This window comes from Athene noctua, chromosome 1 (genome assembly GCF_965140245.1).
Source record: "Athene noctua chromosome 1, bAthNoc1.hap1.1, whole genome shotgun sequence".
NCBI lineage: Eukaryota > Metazoa > Chordata > Aves > Strigiformes > Strigidae > Athene > Athene noctua.
In genome coordinates this window covers 41704991-41721762 of record NC_134037.1, presented here as the reverse complement: position 1 = coordinate 41721762, position 16772 = coordinate 41704991, and the positions used below count along the sequence as shown (strand labels likewise).

The 16772-nt window shown below is 35.9% G+C and overlaps 1 protein-coding gene across 6 annotated transcripts in view; it reads right to left on the bottom strand.

Moving 5' to 3' along the window:
• ORC3 (origin recognition complex subunit 3) overlaps positions 1–16772 on the bottom strand; it is a 37841-nt gene that overhangs the window by 11721 nt on the left and 9348 nt on the right. For 4 of the 6 annotated variants that reach the window (XM_074896004.1, XM_074896003.1, XM_074896002.1 and 1 more), the window contains 10 exons: positions 16559–16703; positions 15199–15303; positions 14234–14388; positions 13154–13290; positions 10911–11070; positions 9989–10102; positions 8088–8221; positions 7553–7616; positions 4215–4331; positions 3245–3324 (listed from right to left, as the gene is read on the bottom strand). In XM_074896004.1, coding sequence (XP_074752105.1) covers positions 3245–3324; positions 4215–4331; positions 7553–7616; positions 8088–8221; positions 9989–10102; positions 10911–11070; positions 13154–13290; positions 14234–14388; positions 15199–15303; positions 16559–16703 — 1211 coding nt within the window. The remainder of the gene's footprint in view (positions 1–3244; positions 3325–4214; positions 4332–7552; positions 7617–8087; positions 8222–9988; positions 10103–10910; positions 11071–13153; positions 13291–14233; positions 14389–15198; positions 15304–16558; positions 16704–16772) is intronic. The other 2 variants (XM_074896006.1, XM_074896007.1) reach the window with 1 other exon arrangement.

Sequence of the window (16772 nt, the reverse complement as noted above, 5' to 3'; positions counted from 1 at the left end):
GCAAATATCCGTAAATGAAATCCAGAATTAGTCATTGCATCAAGTCAGTACCATTACACATGCACGCAACCTTTTTCATGCACTGTGAGAGGTTCCTATTGCTAAACACCCTGGTTCTGAACAATCATACATTTGTAATAGCTGCTGTTACTAGGAGCCCTTCCCAGCCTATTCTCATGTTTTTGCTTTGTCTTATGCCAAAAAAAAGTGCTAATACAAAAAATAAAAAACAAAGGTGCTAATAGTGTGAGGATTTTAGAAGACACAAAAAACCCCACAGCTACACAAAAAAAGGAAGGATGACAAAAGAATGAAGAGATGGTGATCAGTGTGTCAGGCAGAGGGTCTCCGTATCAGCTACCTGAACACTGACTAGCAGAGATTTAAGGTTTAGGAGAGGCTGGGGAAGCTTTATGGATGTCTGGAGGGACAGTTGCAGTTGGAGCTCTAGTTTAGTTGATGCTAAATGCTTGTAAAGGCTAGAATTTGAAACCTGTTTATCTGATTCAGTATTACGAACTTTGGCAAGTCAGATGTTGCCTTCAGATACACTTGTTTGTACAGAAAAGCATCAGGAATTAATAACAAAAAGAGTGACCTTGACCACACAAAAGGCTAGAAAACATTTTGAAACTGTCCTGTAGAATTGTAATGGGTAAACAAGATAACCTTCCAGGCCAGACAAAACACCACAATAATTAAACACCTAAAATGGAGAGAGAATAACCAGATTCGGAGATCTGTGAATGGGAAAGAAAGAAGCTTTTGGGCTTGAGATTTTACTGCAAGGTATGCCACATATCAGAGTGGGGTTAAGATTTTAATTCAGTTAGGAAACAGACTTAAAGCAGAAAGGAAGATGTCAGATCATCTGAAGACAGTAAGCAAATCTTATTATTCAGAGACAAGTTATGAAAGAGAAGAAAGGAAGCTAGAATGAAGTCCATAGAAACTCCTGAATGCTGAAGTGGGCAATCATCTGAAGAAGTGATAACAGAGATTGGTCAACAACAAAAAACAACAGTCATGGAAGGGCAGGACTGTGATAAGTGGTATGTGACAAATGGAACCAATGATGAGCAGAATACAGTATCTAGACAGAAGACAATACATCAGACAATCCTCAAAGTTTTGCCACCTAAAAGCTTGACCAGATGTCCCAGCCAGTTAGCTCCCCATAACCAATCAGTGAGACACTCTCCAACATCTCTTAATCTTGCCTCTCTTCTGAGTGGATTAATCCAAAGTGAACTAAAGCTCATGCACTCTCCCTGTCTCTCCATGGTATTTTACAGACGCTACACAACTAGATTCAAGTAGAATAACTAGTCTAGATTGCTAAAGTTATATCACCCAAAACACCACCTGTGGTGAGAGCACTTTTAGCAGAAGGAATAAGCACCAGTTCAAGGAAAGGCTGAAGTAGAGAACCAACCAACCAACAACAGAAGTAACTCAATGCAACAACTGAAAATCCCATATTCAAACACAATTTATGAAGGGCAAAAGAGAGACTGTTAGAAATTGAGAAATAAGCAGACCAAAATCTTCTCTATTTTTCACTTTCTAAATACAAGGAAAAAAAAATTGACTCCAGAAAAACACTGAAAAGATGAATAAGGAATGGGAAAGGGCAAACATAAGGATATCAGCAGGTGATGTGGCCCCTGGGAAGGCAGACATACTAAGGAACAGTGAGTAAATTCCATACCTGAGCAAAGGGGAGAAAAAAAGACGACTGTGAGTAAAAGGGGGGGAGGGGGAAATCATATTTTATCATTTTCTTCTAAGAGTCAGCAGCAAGATTCTAGGCAGAAAAAAACAGAGACAAGAGGAAGTATGTGTAAAATGGAAGAGTTAAAATATGAAAAAAATAATCAGAGTTAGGATCCCAAGTATCTGAAGGAATTGTATTGAAGGAGTTTTTTTTGAAAAATGACATAATTCCTGATTTTAAAAAATAATTATTATCTATGAAAAGAATGACTGTGATCACTGTATTTCTATCAGAAGCTCCCATGGCGGGAGCCAGGACCAGAAGAAAAACAGGAGGGAGATGAACAGATAAGAATAAAGGGGAAGCAAGCCAGAATCTGATGGCATCATGAACTTTGAGACAAGAGAAAAGGTGGATGAATTCAAAATGGAAGAAAAATTAAACACAGGAGGAGAAAAAGGAGAGGAAAAAATGGCCAAGCATTATTAGAACAGACAGTACAGGAAAGCAAAATGACACATTTGTGGGCAAGAGATGATAGGTGAGTGCAGTCAAGATTCAGGACAGTCAGAGAAGGATTACGAGGGAAAGACTGTAGAAATGACAAATAAAGCATGTAATCCTTTCAAAGGGATGAGGGTAAAGAACATAGTGCAGTGACAATGCATAAGAACCACTCAGTATGGCAAAGGTACAGTTTGAAGTATATGTTTCATGGTGTATATGAGCCCAGAAAGTTATCCTCCCCCCACCACTGACATGGTTTTTCTATGCAATTTTACTGTCAGACACATCAAACCTCACAAGCTGAGGGTCTTGAAGAGGCTGTTACAGTAACGGTGTTACATCAGCTCCTTGTGCGACAGAACCACTGTATAATCTGAACGAATGCAGCTATCAGGAAACAGCCATTTGCTGTGATAAAGCACATTTAAAAGTCTGTAGCGGGAACACTGCAATTTAAGGGTTTTCTATTAAGAAAATTGGCTTGAATGTCTTTTCCACTTTAAACACTGACAGACAACACAAGCATAAGCTCTCCTAAAGTCCTAAGAGTAACACAAGAACTTAACTCAGGCTCTGTACAAACTGTTAGACAGAGAAGGCAGGGGAAAAGCAATAAAATAAACAAATAAGAAAGGCCTCAGCTACTCAGTTGGAACAGATTCTAATTTTCACAACAGATTAAAATTTAGGCCAACTAAAACTAATAATTTGGTTGATAACATCTAACATAATCATGCTTTAAAAGACAAAACCAACTGATGTTCTCATTCACACACAGTAATCTCAGTGGTTTCAGCATAATTACTCAGGGCATAAGAGATATTAGAACCTGGTTGAATTTCATGGAAAATGGTAGAAGGACTGCTGCTTTCATTTTGTCTATTATACTTGCAAACAATCCTATAACTAGCTGCAAACAGGTGATATGCTCAGCTTTAAGTGCCAGAATAACTCATGACTGATACTCTCCATGTGTACAATGGTATTAAAACAGAATGGAAAAACAAAAAATTAAATTACCTTGCTAGCTGAAGAGATGACTCATACTCCTCTGTCTCCCACACTTGGTTTTCCAAACATGCACAGTACAACTCCCTGATCTGTTATGCCAAAGGTGAAGAAAGGATAAAGTCTTTTACAAACAAAGTAATGCGTAACTCTTACAACAAGCTTTTCAAAGTTATATGTAATTCCTCTGGAGCTTGTTTTCCGGAGATGCAGAATGATTGCAAAAGAAATGAGAGCATTTAGTATCTTACAGAACTAAGCTCCTAGTGTTGCTGGAGTCTATGTGTTGCTATGCACCAGGTTTCAAACAACTAACATTCAGATGAAGATAACTGCAGAGAACAGAGAGGAACTCCAATCAAGTGCCCCAGCTAAAACATCTTTTTATTCTCAAATACTGGTAAAGTTCATGCTGGTTTTGTAGTTAGGGACAGATTCCAGTAACAGTGTGGAATACACCGAGAACTGACAGCACGTGCACAGAATATACTGCTCTTCTAGCAGAAGAAATTGCTTAGCATGAGAAGGTGGATTTAACTACATTAGAGCAATCCGGCTATTAAAAGCAATCATCACTGTTTCCTTACTATCATTTTATTCTGAACAGGAGGTTGCTAAAACTCAGTCTCTTCATCTGAATTTGAAGGGTGAGCTAATAGATGGTAGAAGAGTGTACACTGTCTGCAATGCATACAGATAATCCCAGATGTGGGAAAGTCAATGTGTGGATTTTTTGGCTGATCTGTGCATCTGCTTCCTCTTGGAAATTCCTTCCTGTTGACTGACAAGGTATCATCCATGCCACTAAAGAAACCACATGCTGTTGCCCCCTGCTCATAGCAAGAAAGCATCTGTCTCCATTTTAAGAAGCAGAGGGCAAATCAGCAGAATAGTAAACAAAGAGAAAGAATAAATACTTATTCTGATGTCATACTTCGAAACAAAAAAAAAGTTTCACTAAAATGGAATAGTAATACATCACCTGCTTGCCCAAAGGATACTTTGGAAGAAAAGATGTGAAAACGTGAAGACATCTCAAAACTGAAAGGTAATTTTCATGGTAAACATGCAAGTCCTCCAGCAACTTCTGTGTTATTTCCTACAGTAACAGAATAATTGTTTAATAAGTCATTCTGACACCCATTAATTTAAAACTCTCATAAAGTACTTAAAATGACTCTGACATTGTGGTGTGCTATGATTTATATCACTAGGTGTTAAATTAAGACTACTGTGCAAAAAAGCTGTATTTCAACAATTTACTGCAACAACATTCCACATTATTTAATTTCTTCCTCCATCTCACTGGAGATTTTTTAATTGATTATTTTATTGATTATTTTATAATTTTCAACTGTATTTAGCCTTTAGATTTGGTATGTCATCTCACAAAAACAGGACTATACACTATACCTTTAACAGGCAATGAGAAATTATATAGCGACTTTCACTCAAATCCTTATTATTTGCATTTTTATATTACAAAAAAAATTTATCTCTTGTGTTGGGAGTTGCTGCTGTTTTTATTAGTTAGGTACACATAAAAAGACCAGTTCACGCAAAATAAAGAAATATGAAGTTGCTGCTCCTATGTGCTCTTAATTTGACTTTTGTTTATTCATAGGTTAAGAACTGCAGAAAAAAAATAAATAATGTATTAGGAAAAAGAAATTATTAACTGCTGCTATTGAATTTACTGGATGGCATCTCATTATCACCAGCCTCCCATGGAAGCACATGTAAAACTTCTGGAAAACCACACTCAATTCCTGATAGCTGTATTGAAGTACTTTGGCCTCATTACATTTAAGTTTGTGAATCAGAAGATCTTCTCTCACCTGTTTCAGTTAAAGAGGAAAAAACCACAGGATTCTCTACATATTTTATTGCCATTTTGTTCAACCCTGAGCAAATTATTCCAAAAGGAAAAATAAAACAAGCCACTGAAATTCTCCAAAGTTAAACTAAAATAAAGGGTACCAAAGATTTTTTTTAAAAAAAAAAGGCAAAACCTTATCTGCAGGCAATATAAGGAAGTACTGACATGTGGAAAGATTAAGTGTCATAGTGCAAAGACTGAAAGTCACAAAGAGACTTAGTGCTGCAGAGAGCTTTCTGATGTTAAAAAAGTTCAAGATCATTAAATACCTTAAAGACATTTCTCCCTATTTATCTATTAAAATGTATGGGTCGTTGATATAACAATTATTTAAATGCCTTCCAAGACCTTAGGGTAGATACTCACAAGTCTGGTGTTTTAATTCTAAGCAGAATCATTAAAAAAATAATTATACCTACCACAAAAAAAGCTGAGAGAAGAAAACAAGTTCTCTTTAATGCTGCTACATCAATCTTACTCCCCCAAACTCAGAGCATTACAGCATCTATATTTCCATCATCTTGTTTCCCAGCTCAAGACTGATGTAGTTAATATACATAAATAACGATGCTGTAGGACTATGTATTATGCCAAATAATGCAGTGCAAAGGCATATTCTGTTTTAGAAGAGTTTTAAAACAGTATCAGAAGACTGTGCTATGTTATTTCCCCAAGTATAGATTGCCACATTTACACAATTTCAAATGAAATTTGCCATGAAAACTTTCAGAGTTGCAAGTAATTAGCATATAAAACTGCTTTTAAAACTGATCATTCTAAATAGGTGGAACTCTTCCCATAGTTATTTTTAAAAGTGGCAATAACATGAAATATGAATTACTTCTGACAAAGGTTATTAAAGGTTTAGGTGCTAAGCTTGAACAGCAAGTTTACCAGGTCCTGAACACGAACAGTAAATTTATATGAGGTAGTACCACAGTGACTTTGACAGTGTTTCCAAAGCTTGGAGTGATACTGCAGATGAGTATGACATACAGAATAAACAACACCTCATTAATGCAGCAGTAGGGCCTTTTCTCCCCAAGCAGACTGCTGCCAGTTTGGCAATGCAATAATAGTCCTACCCCTGTTGTAGACATTAGAACAAGTTTCTTCAATTAATATTTGTCAGAAGCATCATACACACATAAGCACAAGAATTGCAGCTTCTTTCCCAAACTTACAGAATGAGGTTTGTGAAATAAGGAGCACATTATTAAACACATACAGTTTAAAACATAAAGTTTAAGCTCATGGTATTCAGCTTTCAAAGTAGCAGCCCATTACATGGTCTTTAAACTTCAAACAAAGAAACAGAATCTCAGCTTCTCATTCCCCCCTCCTTCCCTCCTCTTGTTTCAACAGAAGTGTTTATGCACCTTCAGAGTGAACTGCACTGAGGTAATCATTCTGCAGAAATAACTCAAAAAAAATTCTCACATCTTGTCTTTTTTTTTGGTCAGGTTACTTTGATTGGATTGTTTCTCTGATTACATTCATTGCACAGCCACACAAGCAGTTGTGCTGGCACATTTGCTGATGTGTGAATAAATAGCAAGGGAACAACAGTAGCTTCAGCTATTTTTTGCCCCTGAAGACTATGATCATAATACCATGTATTACCTTGACCACTCTAACTGTGCTTGCACTTGCAAACTTGCCTGCTACCACCTCTCTTCCAGCCATTACCATTGTTCTTCACACTCGAAAAGTCCTTACAGACCAGGAAGCTCTGCTAGGATAAATTAATTGCTTTATCTCTAGTAGTACCATTTGCCTGACAGGTTAGCTATGCTTGAGATGAAGAGTTAGGGGAAACCCTTTACCCTGAGCAATGCTTCCACTGGGGGTGGTTCAGCTGGTGAAAATAACCAACAGATCTTTGTTGGTGAATTCCTAAAGGGCTCACAATACTAGTAACTTGACTTTAATCACTTGAGAAACCTTCAGATAAACACGTAACATAAATTTAAGTTTTAATCCTGTACGACATGCAGTGTGAATGTGTGCCTCGGGATCCAGACTGCCCTACTGAGTTCAATCAGAAAATACACAGAGGGTATGGAGGATTAAGAGTTTATGAAATAACCTCCAAGATTACACTGCACTGACTTTCCAAGAAAATCAGTCTGATTAAGCATTAAAAAAAACAGGCTGTAAATAAACCTTGTAACCTTATTTTAAAGCCGTTACACTTCTAGACATAGCTAAAATTTGATATAAATACAGCTTTGTATAAACGTATACCTGGCAACCCTAGAGATTCAGAATTTTCATTTGCCAAACCTAATTCTTTGAATACTGGACAAGAAGCACAGTGTGTACTGTGTGAAAGATATTATACAGAACTATACATCTTAGTCTTGTATTTTATTATGCTCTGCAAACTAATATATTGGGAAAGTTATTTTTGCTTTTCAAAGACATTCCCAACATTTTACCTTTAAGTAGGTGTCTACTGTCAGCAGTGCAATCTGTTTCTCCGATACTTGACTTTCCACATACCTGATGGCAAGAAAAAACAAGAACATAAAAATTATAATGTAAAGTATGATTAAACATTATAGAGTTAAAAATTTCAAATTTTATACTTCTATAAGGATGTCATTGGAAAGATTCAAAAAAGGACAGTCAAATTCAGAAAGTTGAAAAACCCTAGAGATGATGCTCCAAGTCATCTTAACAAGTTAAAAAGTGATTTATTGTTTTTTGTCATAATAGCTTTATTCTGTATTAAGAAGAGGAAAAAAAAAGTTCAAGTGCTTACACATCACAGAAGCTGTACTTTCTACACCAGAAGATTAAGGTCTCCTGAAATTATTTAGAACTGTCCTCCTTTTGATTGATTTACCTTTGCTATAGAAACATATGCACAAGTGATCTATAGTTTTCAGGGAGCTGCATTTACAGATTCCTTTTATCTTCTTTAAAGCTGACTAAATACACAGCTGTCCAAAAATTTATTTCCCCTTTTACCTTCTAAAAGAGGGCAGTTTTCGAATGTTTTCACACTGATCATGTGATAAAGAATCTGCTCTCTTCTTAGCATCTACCAGTTGGCAACACAATACACTAACAGGCTGGGAACAGAAGTGCTCCACAATACAGAGCTGAAAAATAGAGAACCAGTTATGTTAATAAAATTCATCCTACCTGCTGTATGTACCTTTTAATGCTTTCCTATTAATACAGTGCATATACTACAACGTTAGTAATGGTATTCCTTTAAAAAAAAAAAAATCATTACAGTTCATAAATATTCCATGAGTCACTACAGGACATTGATTATTAAGTTTTAAATAGTCACATAATTATCTTTTTTGCTGTATGTGCTATTCATTTTTAGTACCTCAACTTTCCCCCCTCTTATTTAATGGTAACTATAGCTTGTCAAGTATTTTCTATTCACTTATGTGAATTACTGCATTCTTTAGGTTACATATTCATCTCCAATGCTCACAAATAACACAGAGTATATTTAAAGATATGAAAAGCAACTATTGTACACAAGCAAACGTATCACACATCCTGATTTCAATTTCAGTTTCATGTACACAAAAATACACTGCTTAACTCTTACTATGCATATGTACAAATGCACTTTATAACTGATTTCAGCTGCACTAAATGTCTGTAGTATCAGGGCCTTGCAGAATAGCAGCATATACTCATCACATCTATTTTTAAAAAGAAAAAAACCCCAGACTATCTCACTAAAGCTCTTAAAACATAAAAACTGTCAAAGAGGAAAGACTTCCTGTCAGAAAAGTTAACATCACTCCTAGACATAATGAAATGATGGTGAACCCTTGTACCTATGATTTATGAAACCTAACCTGAAATTGCTTCATCCTTGACTATATTTAACACACAAGGGCACAGCTAGGTGCTGTTAGGGTGAGGACCTGTATTTTTGTATCAGGCCAATGGGTGACTTTCAGAAAAACACGAGGAGTCAAAACCTATGAAAACCCGCTCAAGTCTGTCTGCAGAAAGAGATACTGCAGCCAGGATATCTCTCCTGGCCACGCGTAATCACTGAATCTTAGACATCAAAGAATCTGAGACACTCTAAAGGTGTACAATACTAAAAGGGTATGTTCTACTAACAGGTTCACACATGCAACCAGGCAAGAAAGAAACAATTTCGCAATCCTGCATTACAACAGATTACAGGGACTACAAATTCTTTAGAGAACTCTTGTCCGCAATCCACAAAAGGTACAAGGAGACTTAACATAAAAACATCTAGATATGAAGGTCTATGTAAGCAATAAAAATATAATTATCATGCTCTGTGCAGACTCTTTTTGGAAACCTCGAAGTCTTCTACTTTTTCTCCTGAGAGGGTATATGTAACTCCCTCATTGTCACACAGCTGCTTGGAGCACAAGTACCACCTAATCTGAAGCACAAAGTAGGTGACCCTACAGCTTCTATTTCCCTGAAAAAGTAAGAAGTGTGCATCCAGAAACTGTGCCTGAAGAGTTCAAGTGGGGAAGAGACACTGCTGTAGCCCGCTCACACCATGACAAACCAGAGTACAAGGACCTGGTACAGAGGATCAGAGCTGCCAAGGGTGTTAGAAGCTACAAGTTAATCAATAGCAAAATACAGGTCTTCCTACCCACTAAGACAGGTTACCCTTTTAAATGTAACCTTCTTAATATTTTTTTTTTTTTTTTTGTGGCAGAGTAAGCTTTTACATGCTTCTTCACACCTGTCCTACACATTAGCTGTTAAGGCTTTAACTTTAAAACTGTTTCCTAAGGACACTTTTTCATCCAGCAAGATTAGGACCTAAGAAATCTTTCAGTGCCTTGTAATTACCCTTTGCTTTCATAACCATTATTTGAGTTCATGTTACCATTGCCTACCTGAAATCCTTTGATAAAATTCTGGACAGAAAAATCATGGTACAAGAATATGTTGATGAGAACCTGCAGAACTTTTTCACCCAGTTTAAAGGGAAACGAGGCTCTCAGAAGCAACTGAGGGAGACAAAAAGCAAAAGTAGCCATAGCAGAAATTCTTTCCTGAATTCAACTCAGCAAAAAAACACATATACAATTCGGTACAACTCTTGGTAGGTGTTAGCATTCAATGAAATGGAATACTAAACACACCGCCAACTTCTAAAACCAGTATTTCTGCCAAAACATGGATCAAAGATTGATTTTAAGTTTAATATTTCACCACAGTTTTCTAAGTACCTTTCCCTAATACGCAACATTTGAAATTAGTTTTGCTTAACACTATTTTTATTTTGAAAATTACAAACAGATCAGAGATTGCTGTAGCCACGAGGGATACCGCTACTTTCAGTATGTGTAACAGTGATTTTGGAAATCCCACACAAAGTGGTGTACCAAGAATTGCATGGGCACAGAGTCTATATGGCTTGAGCATTTGAATGACTCTGCTAATTTTGGACAGATGGCAAAATTCAGGTTGAACTGTATTTTTCTATGTTTAAAGCTATCTTTTTCTGGAACAAAGTAAAACTCAAATCAAAGCACTACTTTAATGAAGAAGTGGGAATGTCAAAGTGTAATTGGCCAAGTATGTATGCACAGATGTCTACAGAAATGAAAGATGAAAGCAGGTGTGTGACTGTTTCAATGTGAGAAGGAAGATTTCAGTATTAAGCTGCTCAGCAGCTTTAAGTAGAAATATCTAAAATCCACAGCTCTCGGGAACAAATTCCATTTCAAAAGCTTCAGACAAACCTACTTTTAAAGGCCACACATGTACACTGTACTTGAATACACACACACTCCTGTTTAGAAAGGGAATTACCTTGTCAATTATAGTAGACAGGTGGTCCTTACAGGAAAGGGACTGGAAAAGCTCTATGCACAGCAGAGAGGAAACAAAGTGAGGAAGCAAGCTGTGGATAATCATCGGAGATGTAGCGATTCCAAAAATCAGTACTAGAGGTAATTCATGGATATGCTGACTAGATCATGGGGAAGGGAGAAAAAACCATAATAGTTACATTATAGAAAATCATGAAACAAATGCATTATGTTCCTACTACAGTAGTGAGCTTAAATGCAGGAAGGGGTAAATGAAAAGATTTGTTGTCAGTAAACCAAAAGAGTTTTGATGTGGAGTAAAATAAAAAAGAAAGGAAGCTATCTAAAGCCCTTAAGTAGAAAAGCAAATTAAATTATATTTTAGGATTCAAATTTCAGGAAGTGGCATAAAAGGCATCTTTTCAATTATATTATTGCACTGATCCTATCTTCCCCAAAAGTTATATATAGATAATTGAATCTTATGTGTTGGGTTTTTTCCAAATAAATAGAGAAAAAAAAAGAAACATTAAACAGCTGTCTCAAGAAAATTTACAAATTTTACACCATTTAATAAATTTAAATATGAAACCCCTCTAATGTTCTATGTTTCCATTATACTTTTTTTTTAAAAAAAATGAATTCTAACTTCCCCAGAGTAAATCTTCCTCTTCAGATAAGTTTTTAGACTATGTTTTGAGAACTGATAACCAGGATCAAATGTAGTATTCCTTGTGGACAGCATACAAATTATACAAAATAGTGGTTTCTGTATGAGTTCATCATTGTTTTCCTTTTTAAAATTAGTTTCAAGGAGATACAAATTCTGCTATCTTAAATATCGTCTAGGCTAAAATTGACAATTTATTCTTTTCCTGTTTTCACCACAGCAACTTTTTGACCTTGGTGTTTTAATTGTTATCCCACAATTATTTCATTTCTCTAACTCCTCAAAAGTCATTGCTAGAGACTTAAACATAAAACCAATCAAATTCATATATTACTGTCCACTGTTGATAACATAAAAGAGTATCAGAAAGAAACTGAATCTTGTGATTAACAGATCAGAAGAACCTCACCCTTACCCACTTTGCCCTTATTAATTATTAAACATGTTTAAGACTGAAATGGAGAGAATAAACCCAATCTCTACAATATTCCCGAAGACTTTTTTCAAAAGTATTATGCAACTCTGCCAAGCTTCTATTTTACCCATCTTCTACTTTACTTTGAGACAATCATTAGTTGTAAGATCATGTGAATCCTCTAAACTTTTCTGGACACATATTCTATTAAAAGAAGTGTATTTGCAAATAGTAGACTGACAGACTGGAATTGTACTTCATCTACATTCCATATGCTCATAATTATTTATCCTTGCCACAAAAAGCAAAATAAAACATGACACTTAAACAATTAAAACCTCGTTTTCCCCTGCCTTACACCCTAATTACTTCCAGATAATTGTGCATTTCCGATTTTACTTCTTGAAATGTTCCCTAGAGAACCCATCTACCACATATGAAAAATATTTTTATTGTGAGTCTCTCCGCAAGTGAAACTGCCTAGCCTTGTTTAGAGGTAATGTCAGGTGTGCATACTGCAGCTGAATTAATTGTACAACTACAGCCCCAATTCTGCTGCAACTATAGTTTCAACCCAAGGACTAAGTTTAAGTGCACTTTTTGGAGAACAGCATGAGGTTTTGATAGTGCATGAGATGATATTAAATAAGACAGGTTAAGAAATAACAAAAGCACAGGAGCACCTGAAGTAGACAGTTACTCATTACAGATCCTGGCCAACACTGAGAAATTCTCTGGCTAAGTTTCATATACTCCTACTAGTAAGCTAGTGACCTTTAAGCAGCATTACATCAGTAGTCATGCAAAAACCACACTCCAAAACCAATTTTAAAGTCTACAGAAAAATTATCTAGGCATGTTAAAAACCAGTCTCACAATCACAAATTCTGTAACAACTAGTACCAATAAATCCTCTTGTGTAAAGAATTAAATCAGCCACCCAATATCTCAATTCAACCCTTAGGCACTCTGGTTCAGAGTCCCAAGTCAGCTTTAGGATAATTTATCCTCAGAACCTAGCAAATAGGTTTTTGCTCAATCACTGCTAAAAAGAAGCAGCACCAGTATTTGATTCCAACTCTCCACTGACCTCATTCAAAACAGGTGCAAATAGAAAATGGGTAAAGGAGTGGAAGAACTAAACTTCAGGTCACATTACCTGCTGATGACTATGAAGTCTTGAAGTACTTTTGTGGAGAAACTTTCCATGTCTTTGAATACAACTACAACTGGAGGAGATTGCCAGTGTCTGGAAGAGGAAGTTCTTTTTTTGCTCGGAGTTTCAGAATCTGTTTTCTTTAAAGCCATTCGTTAGGCATCGATAAACAGAAGACAGTAAAATAAAAAGACTGAATCATATGTACGGTATTATAATGCTTCAAAGTGACATGACTGACTTTTTGCTACAGTGGTATTTATTATTAGCATCTAGAATTTTAATTTTTCTTCCTTCTGTTTGGCACAGCATGAAGTACAAAGAATAAACATTTTAAAAACTCACATTCCAACAAAGACAAGAATAGCTCTGTGGGACAGAACTGGTGAAATTCTGTTGGGATTGAGGGAGAAGATTTGAGTTGTGTACACAGATATTGTCCATCTCCTATATTTTTACCCAGTAATAAAAAGAGTATGTACTCATTACACTTTTGTTTAACACACCGCTCTGATGAAGTCATCATAAAATCGGTTCAAACTTTTATTGGTGACAGAAACAAAATTTAAAACTTCACTGGCTTTATTAAATGCAAAGATACAAAAACATTTTGAAAGTTATTTTCTCACTGCTGGTCGGTTTAGTGTGGGCTGCAGATGACATAATGGCACATTAGCACTAACAGGGTGCCTTTCCCCTGGTTGGCTGTTCTTTCTTAAAGTTTCGTTTTAATAAACAAAACATCTCAGCACTCCTGGGAGAAAAGCATCTGGCATGAAATTGATACTGCATTTTAAGCTTTTAGTTCCTGAGTAAACATATGATAATACAGTACTTTTTGCTTGTTTTTCAAAATTCTGACATTCACACCTCATCAGAAACTAACTCCACATTTGTTATATATGTTACAGATTTATTATTCAAATCACCTCAATCTCAGTTATTTCTTAGTATTAAATTAAAAACTAACCTTTGGCATTTTTTCATTATGGCACAGAAATTTGAGTTATTAATTTTTTTTTTTAAAGCATCTAAAGGTTAGGCATTTTTACAAACTGGTGATACCAAAAAAAAAATTCATACCTTTGTTACACGCTCATACCAGTTGATAAGAGAAGTCATTGAACAACGTATTCTGTTATGGGAAACCTGCACATAGTCCTCGTCTTCAGAAGAGTCCACATCTACATAGCAGTTCATCAACTGGCCCATCAGCTTCTGCATCAGATTTTTTATGCCTGCACAAAAAATTTATAGACACACAGTAAAGACATTTGGTTATTTGGTAACACTTCTCCAACTCATACTCTAAAAAATTACACCGAGTTATCACTATTCTTTTCTAGTGATTCTCCTCTCTCCAGAATGCTCATCTCATGCTTCAGAAAGCTTGCAAGTGTTCGTGACATGCATGTTGTTAATGCAGTAAAAATGATCCTATTAATTTGCCTGGATAGCAACAATTCAGGTTAAGATGCTGTCCCTTCACTTTCCTGAACTCCAGCCACATGTTATTAGTGTCCTAAAATAAATAAGGCAGCCAATCCACAGATCTAGAGATGCTGACATAAGTGATATTAATATTTTTACCTAAAAAATAAAAAAGGAGCAAGGAATGTGGGAACTAATTTTATTCTTTAATTTATTCTTTTATTCTATATATTCTTTTATTCTATAATTTATTTATACACATTCCCTCACTGTAATAACGTGACTGTAAGGATTTAAAAAATGGAATGCATACATACACTGTTCAGTTAAACAAGAGGAAAGCCAACCTACAATATCCACATGCAATACACTAAGCAGCCTGCTCTTGACATTTATGCTACAACTAAGTAGTATTTAAATCTTCATTGTTTTAAACAGAACTGGATATCTCTTAAAATACAGTAGGCATTACTACTCTGCTAACATGGGATTGAGCAAACCTTTAGAAAGTCTTCACGATCCCTCCATCCCATTATTCTTACATTTGGGGACAAAAGCTAGAATTTCTAGTTAATTGATAGCTTATTCAGAAGCAGCAAAGCTACTGCACTACTTACCTGGGCAATCTTTGGCTTCCAGAAGGGCTATATAGGGAGTAATATTATTCTGAAGGACTTCTGAGAGACTTCTAAAAGTCAAGTCATGATCTGTAACATTTACACCTAGAAAAAAGACAAGTTTTTCAGGGCATTTTTCCTGTGATTTGTGACCACAATGATTGAATAATAAACTGAACAGCAGACAAAAAACAGAAGACACCTCAAATATTCAAGGAAGGAATGAAAAGCATCGCATCATCTATGAGGAAAGATGAAAAACTAGCACAAGATTAGACATACATGATAATACTAGCTGATTAAAAAGAACTATTAAAAATCATTGCAAAGACCCCTCATATAGTTTGGTTTTCTTTTTTAAAGAAAGATTTCTCAAGGGTGCAAACCTGCAAGGAGTAGGACTGGTGTTCCACCTTCCCGGATACTCACACCCTCAGAAGCCATTCCACAGTCATCCAAGGCCTGCAGAGAAGATGAAATGCACCTTCTCTAGAGGGCAAGCAGTGCATACACCCGAGACCTGGATTCTCACATGACTTATGTAAGGAGGAAAATTACTACAAGTTAGTATGTACTACAGTCTGAATTTACTATGAACTACTCAACATCTACTACCTTTGTTAAAATCCTTAGTCAACCCAAAAAAGAACAAGCCCTTCCAGAAGGCAGTTCACAGCTTCTTCCACAGAAATATCCAGGGCAGGAGTTTCTCACTTTCTACTACCTACAAAAGTAGACTACCTTCCAGGCTTTGTTAGTGCGTACATGGTAAGTTTGAAGTACAGGCCTGATTTTAGGTTCCCTAAAATGATCCACTGAAAATGTCACCAGATTGCCTTGAACCAGGTTTAGGATTAGTTACAACCCTTTGAAAGAAAGAAGAAAAAAAAAAAAAAGAAAAAGACAACTTCAGAACCTCACTAACTTTAATAGCAATATCTTCAGCTATTTTCTTCACCCACTGCTTCTTTTCCAAGATGATGACACTGCTTTCCTACACATAAAGATACACTGCAAGAACATATATCAGCAATACAGAAAATGAGTAATTCCATGGTTAGTAATAGAAACCACCAAGTATGTTGCTGGCAGAAACAGGGACAGAATCAAAGCATCTCCAGTGCCTCAGGAGAAAAAAAATCCCAATCACTACCAGTTACCTAAGACAGACATTTGGGGAAGGTGTTAACTTACTGGACTATTATGCATACAGACAAAGGGGAAGGTCTTATCTCTTGTGTTAACATTCCTGAAGCCATACTGCTCACAGTAATTGCTGGAAGTCAGCAATATTTTTCTTTCATCTCTGTGTCAGTTTTAGTCAGATGTACGTAACAAAATATACCTTTAAAAAAATTACCTAAGACAAGAGCTGCAGTAGGGATTTCTTTGGACTTCATCCGACAAGTCCATTCTGTTGTCTTCTCTTGGAACTCAGAATGAGATCGTCTCAAAAAACTGACTATATTATCAAATAACTGCTTATTCAAGTCTTCCTGTATTTGCTGTAAACAAACACAGAAAAATTATATTTATAAAAATGTGGAAACACCACACTATCTTTTTTTTCCTAC